The 20550-nt window shown below is 36.3% G+C and overlaps 3 protein-coding genes across 7 annotated transcripts; 2 read left to right on the top strand and 1 right to left on the bottom strand.

Moving 5' to 3' along the window:
* Nucleotides 1-1220: 1220 nt before the first annotated feature.
* Nucleotides 1221-2621, bottom strand: LOC144433746 (uncharacterized). Its single transcript, XM_078122104.1, has one exon. It carries the CDS (start codon nt 2619-2621, stop codon nt 1221-1223), a length of 1401 nt encoding a protein of 466 aa, XP_077978230.1.
* A 1961-nt stretch (nt 2622-4582) lies between these two features.
* Nucleotides 4583-6439, top strand: LOC144433744 (holothin acyltransferase-like). The gene is made up of 2 exons (XM_078122103.1): nt 4583-4706; nt 5709-6439. Exons 1-2 carry the CDS (start codon nt 4583-4585, stop codon nt 6437-6439), a joined length of 855 nt encoding a protein of 284 aa, XP_077978229.1.
* A 2713-nt stretch (nt 6440-9152) lies between these two features.
* Nucleotides 9153-18546, top strand: LOC144434498 (uncharacterized). 5 transcript variants are annotated; one of them, XM_078122955.1, is made up of 4 exons: nt 9153-9180; nt 9586-9719; nt 16943-17103; nt 17448-18546. In XM_078122955.1, exons 2-4 carry the CDS (start codon nt 9679-9681, stop codon nt 18176-18178), a joined length of 933 nt encoding a protein of 310 aa, XP_077979081.1. In that variant the 5' UTR covers nt 9153-9180; nt 9586-9678; the 3' UTR covers nt 18179-18546. The 5 variants fall into 5 exon arrangements, with proteins under 5 accessions (XP_077979081.1, XP_077979083.1, XP_077979084.1 ...); XM_078122957.1 differs by adding an exon at nt 16585-16711 and having other exon boundaries at nt 9159-9719; XM_078122958.1 differs by adding an exon at nt 16176-16265 and having other exon boundaries at nt 9159-9719.
* Nucleotides 18547-20550: the final 2004 nt, after the last annotated feature.

Here is a 20550-nt window from a genome sequence, read left to right as displayed (position 1 = left end):
CAGAAAATGTCGTGTAGATGTTTGGCTATTTTACAATCAATGCTTCACTTATATTGCACTTTGGGGCAACAGTGAACTTAAAGGTTTCGTAATGGTAATCTTCATACATAGTTTATAAAAGAAGTTAATCTAAATTGTCCCACTCTTCAGTATGAACTTGTCAGTAGGGATTGATACACTTTCTATTTCGGACACTACATGTTATCGATAGTACAAATCAATACATCTCATTACATTCCAGTTTATATTATACACTAGTCTAAGGTATGACCACCTGAAGTTCTCTAACATACCGATGACTTTACTATACCATAGACTCTACACGTGTAGGGACTATGACTATACATGCAATATTAATGCCCCTTTACCAATGTTACTGGCCCATTTTTATGTGACATGTGAAACTCATTTAAAACTTACATTTACGTTAGCTTTTCAAAGCTTGGAAATATTACCTCAAAGGCTATGAATAATCTACAATTTACCTTAATAGAAACAACAAAACTCCAGCTCTGCCAGGGGGAAAGCCCCAATGACTCCCCATACCCCCAAAGGTCACTCATGCATTCAACCAACGATCAGATGCACCAACCTTTATACTGTCATAATGGTATTAAACTTTTCTTAAATATTTTCACCCTATGCTAATTTGAGATTATATCGTCTTTTAAAGATGTGGAATATTTGCCAGGATAGTAATTAAACAAAATATCAAAGGCTTTCTGTAAACCTTTCTCAGATTCAGAAAAAATAACGATATCATCTGCATAGAGTAGCATTAACATCTTAAAGGAATCAACATCAATACCTTCACTGCCGTTTAGTACAAACTCATCTTCAGTATCGTTTACAAACATAGAAAACATAAAAGGCGAAAGACATTCTCCTTGCCGAACACCTGTATGTATACTGAACTCCCTACTAAACGTATTATTAAATTTAACTCGAGATTTTGCAGCTTCATACATGGACATGATGATCTTAAGCATCTTACCGCGAACTCCAAGCTTTATTAATTTATACCAAAGATTGTCTCTTACCACATAATCAAACGCCTTTGTAAAATCAATAAAACCACAATAAAGTTTCCTTCCACTATTAAGATGTGGGTTATTAGACCATGTAGTACGAAGTTATTATCAATTGTTCCCATACCATTTCTGAACCCCGCCTGTGCCTCAATATAAACTGAATAATTTTCGGCCCAACTCGATAGTCTGTTATTTAAATAATTTGCCAATGGTGCTAAGTAAAGTAATTCCACGATAATTTCCCACATCATGTACACTACCCTTCTTATGTAATGGTATTATATCTCCTAAAGACCATAGTTCAGGAAAGTATCCTTTATCAAAAATAATGTTAAATAAAGTATGTAACACAGAAAATAAAGTCGGAGTGCCATGAACTAAGAATTCATTCAGGATCTTATCTGGTCCTGCACTTTTACCGTTACCAAGCTGATTTATAGCATACATAAGTTCCTCTAACGTAATCATAGTATCAAGTTCACCAAACATAGCCTGTGTTTCTTCTCTAACAAAACGGTCAAATCTAAAAGCAATATCATCGTCCATGCTGTAAAAAATATCATCTGGATTATTTACATCTCTGAAAAAATCTGCAAAATCAGTCATACAAATATTGACATCATTTTTACACACAGCGCTACGTAACAGCTTCCAATACGCTTTAGCATTTTTCGTACGTAGAGAGAGTAATTTATATGTTTGTTCCTCATTGTACTTAAACCGAGCATTTCGCAGTGTGGTTCTATAATTTGAACGAGAAGTTATCATATTTTGTCTGTTTACAATACATTTCTCACCTCTAAAAATATTCAAATGTCTATAAAACTCTCTCCTCTTAGCGGCACACTCCTCGTCAAGCCAAGGTAAATTATTATCCTTGTAATCAGTGTGGGTGCTAGACTCACTCCTTGTTCTGATATTATTACGCATCTGGCACGCACAGCTTTCAATATGATTAACCAAAACATTTAACTGTGTATTAATGATTTCATTGTCACCTTGACAACTAGACAAATTGGTAAGTACGTTCTGTAAAACCTGCTCTGATTCGTTCGAATTGATTCTACATTTGTAATCAGCTGCCAACTGCGAACACCATCTGTACACATAATCAACACAATTTACATCCTCTGTAAAACCAACATGAGGTGTGTTTTGCGCTACAAAAACACCTGACATAACAATAGAGAATGAAATAAGACAGTGATCTGAGATAATGTTAGGGTCACCAACACTAAAAGACTGTATACGGTCGAAAATGTCTTTACTAGCCAAAACATAGTCGACAGTACTCTGTCCATTGTACGTATAACAAGTAAATTTACCCACTCCGTAATCACTACCACAACGACCATTCAACATTCTGAGTGAACTTTGCTTACAAAAATCTAACAATAATGTGCCATTGCTGTTTACATTTTTATCTTGTGATACACGGGGTGTGCAATCGTCAATTACATAGTCATCGGGTAACGGTACATGTGATTGGCTGTCGTCGAAAACAAAATCCGGCTTTTCACCTGTTCTTGCATTCAAATCTCCGCAAATAATGTATGAGCAATTAGAAAATTTAGCAGAAAGTTCCGCCATAGTCTGAAGGAGTCTATCATAAACAGACATTTGAACATATGGTTCTCTAGTTGAACCAGACGGTAAAATGTAACATAAACGTAAGAACAATACTGTATAGTGACATTGTTATTATCGGTAACATTATCACCAAGACGAACCCATATAACATCATCAGCATCTGTTTTAACAACATTGATTGTACTAAACAAAGTGGACTTAAAATACATTACCAACCCTCCAGAATCACGTTTGGTTCCAGGTTTTTTAATAGTTCTATTTAATACTTTATAATCAAAACCCTCTACTGTTAATACTGACAATTCGGAAGTCCAACTCTCCGTGAATAATATTATATCATGTGATTCAAATATCTCCTTTACCTCGTTAGATTCCAATTTGATTGTCCGTTTGCTCACAAGTCGTTGTACGTTCAACAATGCAATCCTTAATGGTACCTTCTCGTCCCCCTAAGTTGCGTCTCTGACGACCTCTGTGTCCAATTGACTTTGATTTGTATCATGACTCGAAATGTCAGCAGCATATGATATCACTCCCTGAGTGGATGTACCACTCTGTGGTGACACTGCACTAGGCTGATTACTCGGCGACAGCATATGTATCTCCCGATCTTGTTGCTGATCTCCCATTAGTAACGACTGTGATGGTTCTTCACCTGAACTGCACGATACGGTCGACACTACCGATGCTGACTCAACTAGGTCTTCCACAGTAGGGGAGAAATTATCGCGTGGTGATACACTCATGCTTGGGTGACTGGCAATGAAAGCAGTTTGCACATTTTCTGGGACTGGTCTTGGAGTATGTACATTAACATTTCCGACTTCATTACCCTTTTGTGCTACTTGAGCACGTCTACCACCAAGCACTTTGTTCCAGTCCGGAAAGCAATCATGGACAACCTTACCATTCACCACCAGCTTCGCCGGGTACCTGATTGACACCCTATTGGCCTTGTTATTTCTTGCTTCCTTGAACATAGCCCATATGGATTTACGAGCATCGACTATTTCTGAAGGATAATCCCTATTAATGCCAATATTCGTTCCTTTCAGCATGTAGGCATTCTTCATGATGATTTCTGTATCATAGTAGTCTCTGAAAGCCACAATAATTGGTCTTGGACCCGAGAACCTATTGCTTTTCACACCTAGACGGTGTGCTCTCTCTATATACATGTCTTCTCTAATACGTAACTTATCATTGAGAAATGTGCATATCAGGGTAAAACAGTCTTCTTCACGTGATTCATTGAGGCCTCTAAATATCAAATTCTTTCTTCGATTGCGGGCTTCAATGTCTATTGATCGATATTCAAGTAGTTTAAGGCGATCCGCATAAGATTGTAAACACGATTCGACTTTACTTAAACGTTGGGGTAATTCAAGTAATTTATTCACCTTTCTGTCCGTACTACTTGTCTTCAATTCAATGGTTTCAAGCTTTTCCAGAATTAAATATAGCGTGTCGTTGTTACTGGTTCCTGCTGTGTCCCAGAATCGCTACCTCCACCAGTATTCATCCGTTTGCGCTTCTCAGGAGCTCGCTTCGAGCTTAACAAATCACTCTCTCCAATATCCACATTGTCCACGTCACTTTCGCCATCTTGACACGCGAGAACCATGAACTGATTACTGCATTGAATTTCTTGACCAAAACTACTGCTTCCCCTCCCACTAACAATACCACGTCCACCGCGGGTCCTGACTTTAGAACTCCTTGAAACATTTGAAGTCGCCATTTACAACTGGAAACTATCTCTTGACACGAAAACTGCCTAAGTGTTTGAGAGCAACTTGAACACGAGCCACACTGTCTGCTGTTACGTAATGTACATCTAGTCATACTATATGTCTGCAATAGTTACTATAATCATGGTACACTAGAAATAGCATAATTGTTTTCTTAATATTTTATATTCCAGCACAGAAATCAAATTTCGACGTGCTAACAAAGATGACATGAAGGTCGTCAGTGATTTAACGATCGCTGTTGGTTGGAATTTAACAGAGAGCCTGGTCGATACTATGCATCAGTGTTCTAGAAATGGTATCTTTGTTGCTGAAAAAGCTAAAGAAATCATTGGTAAGCTCAAGTTTCTCTAGAGGATGATAATTAGATGTTGATTTTGGATTTTAAACCAGTGAATCGATTTTAAAACATGAAAAAAATGAAACGACATAACTCGGGGCTATGTTTGTAATTGCATAATAATTGGCTAGATAAAAAGGAATATGTTAAAAATTGTGAAAGCACGTGCAAAGTAATTTATAAACAAAGTTTGTAAACACACGTTATCACTTCTAAATACATGTAATCATGTAAACTAACTATTTGTGTATACCTGGTGACATTTCAATACAAGGACATGGCTTATGTATACACAGTTTGGACTTTACTTAATAATATTGATTTCTTCTACGCTGATTACTAACAAAATAATTTAAGTACAATAATATATCGTTTCTTCTAAATCTTTGCAACTATTTGCATCATAAAAAGAGACTTGATCTATATTGTTTCATACCTTTTCAAAAGTAATTTTATATAAAACATCTACTTTAAAAAACGAAAATGAAAATGTATAATGTTTGTGACCTGATAAATACATATAAATAGAAGCCCTTTTCCAGGAGTGCAACTGACTACTTGTATTCAACAAAGGGGAAACATTCGTAGGTTGATCACTGAGTTCAAACATATATAGGCTATATCAGGGGTACTAACCTCCTTCAAATTTAACTATATTTCCCTACTCACCAAATAAGATATTTTAGTAAACAAATGTACAATTACATGAATATCTTCTGGCCATGCATGATATGGATAGAACTGTTTGAAACTAGTGTCACCAAGGGAGAATGGTAGCACTTTATGTTGTTGCTAATTATCTCCTGGACCAGGAGGTAGCATCAGTAGATAGATTTGTAGTAAAGCTTGCTTTTCATATTTGGTATATATTACATCTTTTCAGAAATGTTGAAACTCAACGTCATGAAGGCTAATATAGCAAATTGTCATTATCAAGGCTACTCAAGCACAGAATACTTCTTGTATATTTCTTGAATCATTTGATTATTTACATAGGTACTTTACTTGTAAACAACATAACAGAAAATCTAACCCATACTGGATTATCAATTACCAAAGAAGGACATGAAAAGAAGGGGCTACAAGAGATGATGTTTAAGAAGTATATACCGTTCGATGGCGATAGAAACATATGCGGCATTGGTGGCAGTAGACTCCTAGCAAGAAGATATTCAAACAAATACGGTTATATGCATATAGATACGGAGATTAAAGCAATGGAAGGCAATGTTGACCTCTCAAGTTTAAAAAGAAGGAATATGGAGGAAGAGTTTGATATCTTACAAGTATATGCAGTTCAGTTAGAGAGCCTTGTCAAATATGATGAACAAGTTTGTCATTTTCCTAGATCACATTTTCTCAAATATTGGTGTTTTGGTGGCAATGCTTGCACATTTGCTGCTATAAAACACTTTGAAAATGGAAGTCCTACTATATTAGGATACATAGTAGTCTGGCCAATGTATGAACAATTTAATATTATGCCTTTATATGCTGATTCTGCCATTGTTGCCAAGTCTTTGTTAGACCACGTACTTAAAATGCTACCAGACGGCGCAAATATTTCACTTGATATTCCCTCTCCTAATACAACAGCACTAGAGATGAGCAAATCTTACAACTTAGTGGAGAAACATACCTATTTTCGCCAGTATACAAAACAGATAATACCATTGCAGATAGGAAAGGTGTTCTCTGCTTGCAATCCAGCAATAATGCCTATATAAGCATTGTGTACTTATTGTATCAACTGTGAATACAGTTTTGACCACTTGAGTTTCTACTACTGAATTGTGTATTTTCCATAGTGTTAATTGTCCTTCATATTGAATTCTAAATGACTTCAGAATTTACAGAAAAGGCTTTAGGAAGGCAAGTTTCATTCTACGCAATGTATTTACGCTTTCCAACTAAACCTGTGCTTCAAAATGAATATTACTTGCATGTAGATTTAGTCGTTTAGTCTCTTTTTCTTTGTAAAAAGTCCTATTTTGATAAATTAAATCAATTTTGATATCGGTATGAGGAAGTACGTAGCATAAGCTTATTTGTATGAATTTGTACTCTTGAAGTTAACGTAAATATGCTGCTATCTATGTCACAGTAGATAAACATTATTCTATTGTTCTATAGGTTATGCTAAGCTGAAACCGAACCATAATTACTAATGTAAGACACACACACTCTCACTGTAGTTGTGTGTGTGTGTGTGTGTGTGTGTGTGTGTGTGTGGTTGTGTATGTAGCTGTCTATAGTATTATATATATATATATATATATATATATATATATATATATATATATATATATATATATATATATATATATATATATATATAATCCTGTTTTACTGCACTTTAGAAGAATAGCAATGCTTATCAATGTTCAATGTGATTGGGCAAAGGCTCCTGCTGGGTTGTTTGTTGTCTCTCTGTTATTGCTGGTCTAGATCTGAAATGTCTTTCTTTCCCATGAGTGAAACACCAAATCAACATTATTTTGGCTGTACATTTGCCATATACCTTTCCATTATGCTAAAATTTGCGAAATCAGGTACAATAGGTTTCTCGCAAGAACATTGGGCTGTGTGAACGAATTGGGACCTTTCAGAAGTTGATGTGATGCTAGTATGCTGCTATCAATGTCGCACAGCAGATAAGCATTCTATTATTCTATATGGTCATTTTGGTTGTGCTAGCTGAAAATTTCATCATAGAGTCAATGTTAATGTTTCTCTAGAACGTTAATGATCAATACTAACTTTTGCGACCCAAAGTATCAACACATTTACTTGCCCAAAGTATTGAAAGAATGTTTTGTCTGTGTTATTTTGTTCTTTCCCTTTCACCTGTTAAAGCTTTTGTAGAGCAAAAATAAACTCTATGATAGTGATAGATGCCGTGATGATGGAGAAAGGGGTAATGTAGAACTCGTACCACAAACATTAATGGAGTACTACAAACTTTAGTTTTTCTTTCATATGTTGATATTGGTCAAGTATTTGAGGAAAATTGAAATTCTGCTAAAAATAAGTTCGCAACTCACTTCATAAATCGTCTCCGAGAAAGAATATTACCAAGCTCCTATACATATTTGGTGGTTTGTAACACAAAATTTAATCTCTTCTTTTTGTCTACTTCTAGATTGGACTATTTACTAGGTTGATCCTGACTAAGTCCGTGTAACACATACTAGGATTAGTGCAATTTATCTCATGTAACAATGACATCCAATGTAGGTACCACAAAGTTTAGTTGTGATATTACCATACAAACATGTTCCCCAATGATTGGCTTATCTGTTCTATTGATACAATATTCTGGTTGATGATTCATTCAAACTTGGCTTGTTTTTGAGAAGGCTAATATGGCTCATTAATAAGTTAAACACTTTATGGGGCCATATGAACTGTCAGCTTTGGGAAAACGTTAAATGATGTAATGTGAAAGATAACAACAACTCTCTGCAGTTGTATTTTCAATACTTTATTTAACATGGAGAAATTAAATAAAAATGAATATATATATATATATATATATATATATATATATATATATACATATATATATATATATATATATATATATATATATAGTTTTGGCAAAACTATTACGCTCTGCCACTGCGGTATAGAGCACTGTCTTAGCAGATTGATACTCACCGAGTTATATATATATATATATATATATATATATATATATATATATATATATATATATATATATATATATATATATAGACAGACAGCCAGACAGACAGACAGACAGACAGACAGACAGACAGACAGACAGACAGACAGACAGACAGACAGACAGACAGACAGACAGACAGACAGACAGACAGACAGATAGATAGATAGATAGATAGATAGATAGATAGATAGATAGATAGATAGATAGATAGATAGATAGATAGATAGATAGATAGATAGATAGATAGATAGATAGATAGATAGATAGATAGATAGACAAACAAACAAACGAAAATTGAATGTGGATGCATTTGGTTTATTTGTGTGATAAAATGTAGTTCTTGTTTTCTTCCACCATATATCATGAATATATCGACTCTGAATATAACCCAGAGTGTTATTCATTTTATGTGTTTAGCAACAAAGGATCGCCCTTGTCAAATTTGAAAGACATAAAAGATCCGACTTCATATCGCTATGGTTAGTTTATCACATCATCAGCCAAATAGAACAGCACACAAATAAACAAAACAAAAACACAACTCTATCGCCCATTTAAAAGTTTATTATTCGTTGTGTGCAACTACTTCCTCTGTTTTAACATGCGCTCAGGAAGCTTTAGTTCGATCACCATTGTCATCCCTAGCTTACTAAGTAGAATCTGAAGAAACCTTGCATGACGAAATATGACGTACGGCATGACGCGTCGTGACGTAGTTGGGTTGGTGATCAACCGTACTAAGGGGTACCAAGAACTTCAACTATGTACACCAGTTTGGTACATGTAGTAGTACAGATTGATTCATCGTCAAGAGTTTGACCTATCATTCGACTATCATTCCTGCACTTCTATTTATTACAAGCTGTAATTGAAGACATTGACTTATCATTTGACGTTCCTGACTTGTCATTTGACGCACCTGACTTATCACTTGACGCACCTGACTTATCACTTGACGGTTCTGACTTGTCATTTGACGGACCTGACTTGTCACTTGACGGACCTGACTTGTCACTTGACGTTCCTGACTTGTCATTTGACCAATCTGACTTGTCATTTGACGGACCTGACTTGTCAATTGACGAGTTCGACTTTTGACGTGGATTATGCTCCATATATACTGTCTGTCCCGATGATATGACGGGAACTGATACCGCTCGTTACTGCATTATTTCTTGTCAGGTCACACACATTTAAACGCCCGACTTCCAAGAAGGTACCGCTACCGGACATAGGTGACCCGTGATCGGTTGTCAGCACAATGAAACAGACAACATGGCAGCTTTAGTCGACCACATAACAGCCGGCACAATGAGGTATGTAAATCCCTTTTTGAGGTCAATCATTCGATATTTTACTCCCCGTTTTGTACAAAAACTAACCTAGAGACCATTGATCATGACTCAGGTAAGGAATGTCCATGGCAGTTTACAATAAATATTTAATAACCAGAGAGATGGGACTGCTGACATAATGCCACACCCATACACCGTTTCAAAGTTGAAATCACGTCTACTGATTACGATCACGACTACTGAACTGATATCTGTCTATTTAGATTACGCGTAAGGTACACTAAACACAATTCTATTGAAATGAGGCTATTGTTATTATCTATATCACCCCGGGAGTTTAACTGAATTGAAAGTTTGGCATTGAACTTATTCAACACTACCCGAGCCGGGTTCAATAGGATTTACTTAAAATGACTCACACACAAAAACCATTTGGCAGATATCAACTCTCTTTTCGTACTTTAATTCCTATACAAACATTTGACAATTACATGTACTAAGGCGCTCCAAATTGACTGCATTGAGATAAAACTAAGCCGGCATATAGTTAAACTCAGTTCACGTTATATTTAGCTATATCGCACAAAAGTTCAGTAGATGATTCCAAACACAAGGTCGCGATGACAGGCTTGGCCACTGGTTTTTCCAGATGTCGCTTGTCAGTCTCCGTCCATTGGTTTTCTCAAATGATTGTAATGTTAGTCGACTCTCTCGAGTTCAACTTTCAAGGTCTGAAAGGCTAATCAATCGGAGCAAAGGAAATAAAGAATAAAATGCTAACTAATGTCGTCATAACAAATAACTCTACATTTAAAGCATATGGTGTATCTCAAGATACAAATCACATGTAGAATTGGAGTAATGCTTGAAAGAAAGAAATTAACAGAATCACAAACTTATGATTCTCTAGGCAATCATATTATAATGAGTTTACATTAATTTAAAGTCAGATACTTTATGAGATAGATTGACTCCAAACAAAGTGTTTTGTAGTGAATGTTTCCGAGTTGGTTACCAATAAAGGTCAATAACACAAACTTAAATAATGCTAATCAAACTGTGTAAATCATTCTGTACTTAAAGTTTGTAGAACAAGACTGTGGCATCAACGTGCCCGAAAGTTTAATCAATCGAAGCAAAGGACCAACCAAGCTGTCTCCAAATAGCACAAGCTTAGACCACGATGTTCTGCTGCTAGCTCTCGAGTCAAAGTGAGGTAGCATAGAATTATAGTGCAATGTGATAATGGAAATCCGAATGGGATTCCTATCTGTGATGTCATACTTAATACTGGTGGGAACCTTTGTCACATGACTTGATTATATGTTATATTCAATCTTAATACAGGCAAATTTGCTGATGCCACGAGTCTGCCCCTTGGCCTAGGCAAATTCCGATACAACATATGTGTTAGGATAATGACAGATACGGGTTATCTTAAGGTCATCATTGCCTTGATTCATTAATTTAAATTTGTTACAAAAACTTACACTCTCTGTGGTATATTCAGAAAAAAAACTATTATCATGTGTTACACACTCCCCTCAGATACTTACAAACAAACCTCCTGGTGTAAGTAATCTTTAAGTTATAGCAGAAATTAATTCAGAATGCTATCCAAACAAAATAGTGTGACCAACTTCAATAATTTAAATATAAAGTTACACATTCCCCGTTCAAAAATGACATGACCTCATGTGACAATACTAACTGCAGTTCTGTATAATACTTCCACTCGATACATGTTTCAATATAGTAATTAGTGCATACTAGGAATAGTGTACTTCCTGGTTGTACAATTCTGGTAGTCTCAGGGACTAGGTGAGTGAAGGTTTTTATCTGTCTATTATTGGGTACACCCATGTGGTCATAAGTCAGTTTCACAGCTGGCTTGCCCGCATACTGTCTTTTGGGTCGACCACTTTCGGGTGAGGTCTTCACTTCATTAACTTCATTCGTTTTAGTGTTGTTGGTTGTCTTCTGTAAAGGTGTTGTTGTTGAAATGACGTTTTGCTGTCATCCGTGGTATTCCTTGTGTTGTTAGATGGAGTGCCATCAGGTTCTTCTTCAGAGTTATTGGTCATTGGTCTCTGTGGGCTTGTCTCTGGTTCTGGTTCTTGGTCTAACGCAGACAAATATCAAACAGGAAGGAGCATGTTCCTGTGTAGTGTGCATACCATACCTTCACCATTCTCAGGCTCTACCACATATACTGGCAATTTGTCGTTCAGCCTTTTCTTTATGATATGCATTATAGGCTCCACCTGTTTGCTCGTTTGTGTTTACCTAGCAGGCCAACATTGGGAACGAGAACTCTATCACCCATTAACAGTTCATTCACACGTACTTTGCTATCATATCTTCTCTTGTTGACAGCTGCATTCTTGGATGCTTCTTTTTCAGCTAGTCTGTATGCATTTTGTAGCCTTTTCTTTAAGTCCCTTACATACTGCAGATGATCTTGTTGATCACTTCCATCAGGACTGATGCCAAAACACAAGTCTATCCGCAACCTAGCCTCTCTTCCAAACATAAGGAAGTATGGGGAAAACTGGGTTGAATCATTCTTGGTGCAATTGTAAGCATGCACAAGGAAGCTGATGTATTGACTCCAGTGCTTCTTCTGTTGGCTGTCAAGTGTGCCAAGTAGGTTAAGTGATGTGCGGTTGAATCTCTCTGGCTGAGGGTCACCTTGTGGGTGGTATGGTGTCGTCCTTGACTTCCGTATCCCTGCTACTTTTAGTATTTCTTTTATAAGTCTGCTCTCAAAGCACCGTCCTTGGTCGCTGTGAATTCTCGCTGGCAGTCAATAGTGTATGAAGAATTTCTCCCATAGTACTTTGGCAACTGTCTTTGATTCCTGGTCTTTTGTAGGGTAAGCTTGAGCATACCTTGTGTAGTGATCTGTAACTACCAAGACATTCTGCATGTTGCTTTGATCTGGTTCTATTGACAAGAAATCAATGCAAACCAACTCCATTGGGCTTGTGGAGCTGATGTTCACCATTGGTGCAGCACGTTATGGGATATTACTTATGTTGTACACATCTTGAACATATCTGACACTTCTCGTCAATGTTCTTTTGCATTCTTGGCCAATAGAATCTTGCTCTAGTTAGTTCAAAGGTTCTGTCCACATCCATGTGGCCCATGTCATCATGGAGTGATTTGAGTGTTTGGCATCGGTACTCTTTTGGTAGGACAAGCTGATTTGTTCTCCATTTATGAACTTCTTTCACTTGGCGGTAGAGTATTTGGACCACCAGACACAATCTTCGCCTCTGTCGTAATAGTAGCTTAACCTCCTCTGGTTCATCATGAGTGATTTTTGTCTTATTTTGTGCTCAAGGTATTCTATTACTTTTGTGATTGCCTTGTCTTCTCTTTGTAATGTAAACCAATCTTTAGGTTTAATCTCATTGGCCATATTTGTCCCAGAATAACTTGGTTCCCCATACTGTTGTGGGATGGCTGCTGTTGATGTTGTTAAGGAGTTTATTAGTGCTTGTGAGCTTCCAATGTGATGTTCTTCATCCACTGGCTTGCTTTCACTGATTGTGTGACAACAAGATCGTGTGGTGCGACACTCATTGCTGTCTTGTGGGTTAGTAATGCCATGGCTCTATGTAACTGCATCTATTGTTTCTCTTGTCATGACTGTATCTTCCTGTTGTATTGTCCCACTAATCCGCTCTCGGACTAGCTGTGTTCTCTCTTCCATAGTATGTGATTCATGATCATCTGTCCCACCTCATTGGGTCTGCAGGAAAGTACATCAGCATCGATGTTTGAACGTCCACTACGATATTGGAGGGTGAACTCATAGGCTGCTAGAGCTGCTATCCACCGATGTCCTGTTGCATCTAACTTGGCAGTCAGAAAGTGACAGTCAGAATACTTTGATATTTGGTGTGCATATTCCTTTGGGGGAGGCTATTCAGATTTGTTCATGCCAAGCTGATCTGTGCCATTTTCAATTTTTTTACGATTTCTTTTCAAAAATGATATTTTCATCATCTCCTCAAATACTACTTGTCAGATTGCTTTGATATCTGGTGTGTCGATGTGCAGATGGTAGCTTACTCAGATTTGTTAATTTCAAGTCAGCACATCTTCTTTTCTATTTTTGATGATTTTTTTTTGTAATTAAAAATAATTAATGTTAATGAACATTCTTAACGACGCCATATTGGAAATCAGTCCACAAGACTTTAAGTAAACTGCCACTTTTCAAAAGACACCATTGACGTCAAACAAGCAATGTGATATGTGGTATAGTCTTAATTCTATGTATTGTACCCCCAAATGAAGTTGCCGAGCCTGAAAGTGCATGCTGTCACTGTAAGGGACGATTTTTGACCATCAGTCGTCAATACAAAACTATAATACTCATTCTAAAATTACCTCATTTTGAAAGGGAAAGTATTCTGTGGTTCATTTATAGAGTTTTGATTTTGCATGATCAATATTGGTGGCAAAATTGCCACGTCAAAATTGCCGATGTGGTAATGCATGTGGTAATTAAATCAAATATGCTCATTATATATTCATAATTTTGACTGTCCCAAACAAGCAAGATTTACAAGGTAATAACTCGATTTTCAAGCTGTTTCCGAAATTGTCGGCTTCCGGTTGAAAATAATGCTATTGGACCTTTGACCATTAGCGATGATACAGTGCTGTTTAAACAACAAATCACCTATAGTACCCAAAGAGGGACTTCGGTAGCGTTCGGTGTAACGTTCAAAGTGCTAGAGACCCTTGTAGCGTACCCAAGGCAAGGATCGAGCTGTTAATCCCCAGATTAACACCTCGAACAATAGCCATTACCAATCTGTCTTCTTAATTGTCTCTCTTAATTCATGAACTTATGATGTCGTCGGAAAAGTCACTACAAGTGACAATCAGCTGGAATGAAAACAAACTACGTTTGCACATTTGTATGTGTGCATTTATCGTCATCATTAGACTAATTTTCCTGAAAATTCACAAATTTTGGGATTTTTGTCACATTTTAAAGCTATCTGTCTCTACGTTTTTCAAGTCCATGAACAAATAATTGGTAGTACGTGTGGATCTGAATCGAATGATATACTGGGTGCTTAGGCACGTAGTAAATTCCTTGACAGCGATAGGATTCGAACGTAGTCCTTGCAGTCATATAGAATCTTCGAAAATGTCATGTCCCCATGTATAACAACCATGGGATAGCAGGTTCGTAACTCTTCTGCAGGTATGTTCTATACAAAGTACAATATCCCCAAAAATCGGTGAATTACGTGATGTAATAAACTATGGTTTTCGAGAGAAAATAAATTCCTAACCGTGAATAATTGTCTGTGTAGTTTTAGTAAATGTAAATATGAGACAGTATGCAGCAGGGTCGTAAATCTTTACCTGTATTTTGTATGGACAATCGGTGCCGCGGTGGTGCACATCCATAGTGTAACCAATATCATGTTAGGCACAACATTAGTCAAGTTACGTGTACACCGTATGCTTGTAATGCTGTCACTCGGTAAATTGTATCATGAACTAGTATTATATGCTGGCCCCTAAGTGAGAAATGAGACAAATAAAATGTATAACTGTAAGTAAATGTATGTTATTGTACTAATTGCGATTGTGGGACGGCTGGGTTGTCAAACATAGTGAATTTTCAAAAACGAATAATAAAAAGTTAATTATAGTATTGTGCGATGTCTTCTACCTAATAATGGTTTATCTAGCAGCTCAAAGGCGAGGGACAGTTATTCAGGAGACGGTAGATGACCCAGTACCTTTTGCTTGGAAGACGCTAGCGCTCTGCATTTCTGTCATTGAGACTGAAAAATTTCCAGACAAGCCCTTTTCAGTTATGGTTAGCGAAATATTTATTTTTCCTGAGATTAGTAGGTCTATAATTCCGATTTGCATGATGTATCTTGCCATGTCACATTGAGCTTTGAACACTCGACTAAATTTAGTCCAGCTTGCATACGAAATGTTACTAGTAGTTCTGTTTGCAGACGGGCACGGGTCTATATTACTAACACGACTCACCGAAGGGGCGACTTGTTCCGTATGCAAGCAGGACTAACAAATATGTGCACCACCTGCAAGGAGGTCCATAGACTATTAAATCAAAATATCAGACGATGTTATGTCTACTACAATTGGAATTTTGTTGACAATTATGGATGGTGTTTTTGGTAACTTTATTAGAAAATTGAAATTCAAATTGATTTTATATGATTTCAGATCCCTAGTTTGTATCATTCATCATTAAAATTTTCCAGGATTAAAGCTGTAAGACAGTGGAATTATTTATAGCCAACCTCAAATATCCTTTCTTTTTGTGTGTGTGTGTGCATTTCCCAGTCATTATTTTTCTGAGATTTTGTGTAATTTTCATAACAGTAGATTTTTTGTAAAATGGTAACTATAATATAAAAGTAAAATATTTTACCAACTTTCTGTGTAAAATGTGTTTTACAGTGAGACATCATATGAAACCTTACCTAGTGAATGATTGCAGAGGGTATATCAAGCTTCATTAATTTCTGTATCATAATGTGACGATGTATGGTATGTATATGGTATATGTGCTTTGTTATGGTTGATGTGTGTCCCCAATGCTGAGTAATTTGAAGAGTACATTCTTTAGCATAGCTTAATTACTGAAAATCCTTAATAATGCAAATTAAGCATTAACGCCTTAATTAAATCAACAAGGGTTATGGACATTTCTTATGTTTTAACGTATGTATCAAGTTATTTTGAATTTCAAGTGTTCATACTTAAGATATAGCCTAGTTACTAAAACCCTCAATTATGCAAATGGGTAATTAATATCCATTTAGTGTTTGCCATATTCTAATCAATTCTTGTCGTTACCATGTGGAAGATGTATAGCAAGGTTATGGGAGGTTACAGCTTTACAGACGTGTGTATCCAATGTAACTACCTTTATTAATCCACCCTATTAATTGTTCTAAAGATGTCAAAGAAGGTCATTTAATTAAGTGATTAGGGTAAGTAATGTCTTCATAAATGCTACTGCATCATTTCTCGGTCTTTTTAACATTTATGCATATTAATAATTCATTTGCAAAATAGTGATTTATAAATGTACTTGTGTTTCTAAACTACGATTATGGTATTAAACTTAATATTAAGTCCTACTTACATTTCTGCAGGAGTTACCATAACTATAGTACAATAAGAAGATTAGCATTAATTTTACCTAATATTTTCTATTTCAGCACAGAAATCAAATTTCGACGTGCTACCAAAGATGACATGAAGAGCGTCAGTGATTTAACGATAGCCGTTGGTTGGAACTTTACAGAGAGCCTGGTCGATACAGTGCGTCAGAGTTCTCGAAATGGTATCTTTGTTGCTGAGAAAGGTAATGAAATCATTGGTAAGTTGAAAGTTGATATTTGAACGATAAATGGGCATTACTCTATGTTTTCTATGTGAAAAGAAAATGAAAAGACTTAACTCAAGTCTACATTTGTGATTGCATAATTGCACAAATACACGTGTAATAAATGTATTGCACTCACTTAAAGCATTCATTTTTGTAAACAAGGTTGGTTTACAAAAATAGATACGCGTAATCACGAGGAAACACAGGTAAATTGGTTTGCCAGTTTTCAGCTAAGTTTCAACTCGGCGTATCGAAAGTTACTTCAGCAAATTGTGCATTTTGACGGCTACTGAAGAACATTTTTGAGAATACTTATTATATGATTATTTACATAGGTACCATTCTGGTAAACAACATTACAGAGAATCTGGCCCATATTGGATTATCAATTACCAAAGAAGGACATCGGAAGAAGGGGCTACAAACGACGATGTTTAAGAAATATTCCTCATGCTCTGACGAGAGAAACCTATGTCTCGTTGCTGGAAGTAGACTATTAGCAAGTAGATACTCAAACAAGTTTGATTACATACATATTGATTCAGAGGTTAAAGTAATGGAAGGAAATGTTGACCACTCAATTTTGAAAACAAAATGTACGGCCGAAGAGTTTGATATCTTACCAGTAAATGCTATCCCATTCGACAGCCTTGTCAAATATGATGAACAAGTTTGTAGCTTTGCTAGACCACATTTTCTTAAATATTGGTGTTTTGGTGACAATGTTTACACCTTCGTTGCTGTAAAATGTACTGAAAAGGGAAGTCCCATTATATTAGGATGTATCGTAGTGTGGCCAATATATAAACAATTTAAAATAATGCCTTTGTATGCTGATTCCTCCATTGTTGCCAAATCTTTGATAGACCACGTACTTAAAATGCTATCAGATGGCGCGACTATTTCTCTGGAAATTCCCTCTCCTAATACAACAGCACTAGAGATGGGTAAATCTTACAACTTAGTGGAGAAACATACCTTTGTTCGCCAGTACACAAAACAGACAATACCATTGCAGATAGGAAAGGTGTTCTCTGCTTGTAGTGGTGGAATAGCGCCTGTATAAGTATTCCCTACTGTATGTAGCAAATGTGAATGACATGCAGATATCATTTATGATACTGCCTTTATACATTTTGTAAGGCAATGTGATGTTACAAAGTCTGTCAGTCTGTCTGACTGCCTGCCTGTCGGTGAACACGATATCGGAAAAAAAACCAACATCATCTGATGCAACTTGTTACACATGTTACACGCTATCAATAGTAATGATTAATTTGAATGTCTTTTTCCGATAAGAATGCAAACTTTGTGTTACTATAATATGGTACATTCATTTATGATAACAAAGTGCACATGCCCGATATAGAATGATGATGAAATATTTATTTCTGATGAGTCATTTGGATAATTAACCATTTAAGTGATATATCGTGTAACTTGACAACCTTTGTAAAGAAGAATCTAAAAGTGTGACATCCAGTTCACATCTTCCTCACAGAATTCATTGAAAGTAATATAAATGAATTCAGTACCAATATATCAAGATAATCTGCTAATGTTAATTAATGTTAATGTTAATTAATCAGTAATAATACTAATTAAACATAAGTGTGTGTATCCTTGTGTATATTTATAATTTATAATAATATAATATATAATTTCCTAATTTAATATATGCATGTTATACAAAAATAGGTGATGGGGAGGGGCTGAATATAGTGAGAACACACGTTTGTGCGTCCCAGTGTCCTCATTGTGCACAGTATGGGTGGTTTGTACGTGCAAAATTCAACTTGCTGTTATCCCAAGCCCTCAGAGCTGTTCACGGGATTTTACTAATTTCCACATCTTCTGTCATTTGTTCTGAGAAACTGAATACGTAGTCACAAAGATAATGTATCATTGTAACGGTTGTCTTATACATAAAAGAATCATACGGCTACGAATTTGTCTTGTTAAAACCTGAACTCAGAAAAAAAATACCATGCTGGGATGATAAACCATCAATGTTTGTAACTTCCTCAATTCGCAAACTTCGAGGTGCACCCCTCTTCGAATGTTTATCTAATGATAGCACATTTACTGATCACTTGAGTCGCAGTATTTTTTGGGGGGGGGGAGCAAAGTGGATTTAAGACGGAAATACTGACCGAAAACGTGCACGAAATCGGTGATTTTGACATCAGTTTTTTCACTTGTTGTTGTGGATACGTCTATACGAACGCCCAAAATCGTTCCTTGCGCGCTCTTTGCATAGAACATGATATACGCATCAACTTGCCAAGGAGAACTCACTGTGATGACTGAAATGAATGAAATACAAAGACCTTCATCACATTTTTCATTTACACCTCGCGAACATTGTAAAATGTCATGACTTGATGATGAATCCCAAATACGGCCGAAGATAGTGTAGTACCTCATACACACACACACACACACACACACACACACACACACACACACACACACACACACAAATATATATATATATATATATTATATATATATATATACATACATATGTATGTATATACATATATATATATATATATATATATATATATATATATATATATATATATATATGTGTGTGTGTGTGTGTGTGTATGAGGTACTACACTATCCTATGACTGAAATAGGATAGATTATAGGATTTAAACATAGTTGTGTTGCTTGCAATTGCAAATGGACCAATTAACACACCACTTAATGACGCCACCAAATACTTATGGCGCCATCAACGGTATAAAGGCGTTACATCTTTTAGCTCACTGTATCAAGGATATTATTAAGGGAGCCTTCGGTAATTACAAGGTGGGAAGGGAAGTGGCTTAAAATGTTATCCGCCATTGAGCTAAATGTGACCCTCCCCCACTTCCACTTTTCTCCAAAATATGACCCTCCCCTGTTCAAATATTTCAATGAAAAACGACCTCACTGTAGCGTAGTTGTTAGAGCTCAAGATTATTAGTCATTCCCGGGTTTAAATGCCAGTAGAGACAGGGATTTTTTCTGTAGTAATTAAAGATCCTACAACATTGATAGTTTTAAAGGCGTCTGCGTTTTTTCCACTTTTAACACCACAGTGAGTTTGTGTTTGTGTTAAATAAATTCCTGTGTTTGGATGTAATTGGCTCAGCCTAAGTTCAGAACTCCTAAAGACTAGATGAGCACTAGGCTAACACACAACTGACAACCTCAGACATCTCGGCCACTTGGCCTCATTATCCTCAATATCTTGCCATGCTGTTCCCCGTTTACTACTGTGAGACCCGCTCCTCTCCTCACACCACAACTATACTGGCAGTTAATTGACTGCATTTCACTGATATGTTACTTTAGTGGTGAGATGTGCATGTGGTAGCCGTTAGATTTTGAACTGGTGGCAGCGTACCATATAGACTCTTCAGTAAGACGTACGTAGTCTACAGT

The sequence above is a fragment of the Glandiceps talaboti genome, chromosome 4 (assembly GCF_964340395.1).
Source record: "Glandiceps talaboti chromosome 4, keGlaTala1.1, whole genome shotgun sequence".
Taxonomy (NCBI): domain Eukaryota; kingdom Metazoa; phylum Hemichordata; class Enteropneusta; family Spengelidae; genus Glandiceps; species Glandiceps talaboti.
The sequence above is the reverse complement of the archived record's forward strand: the minus strand, read 5'-3'. Positions and strand labels throughout refer to the sequence as shown.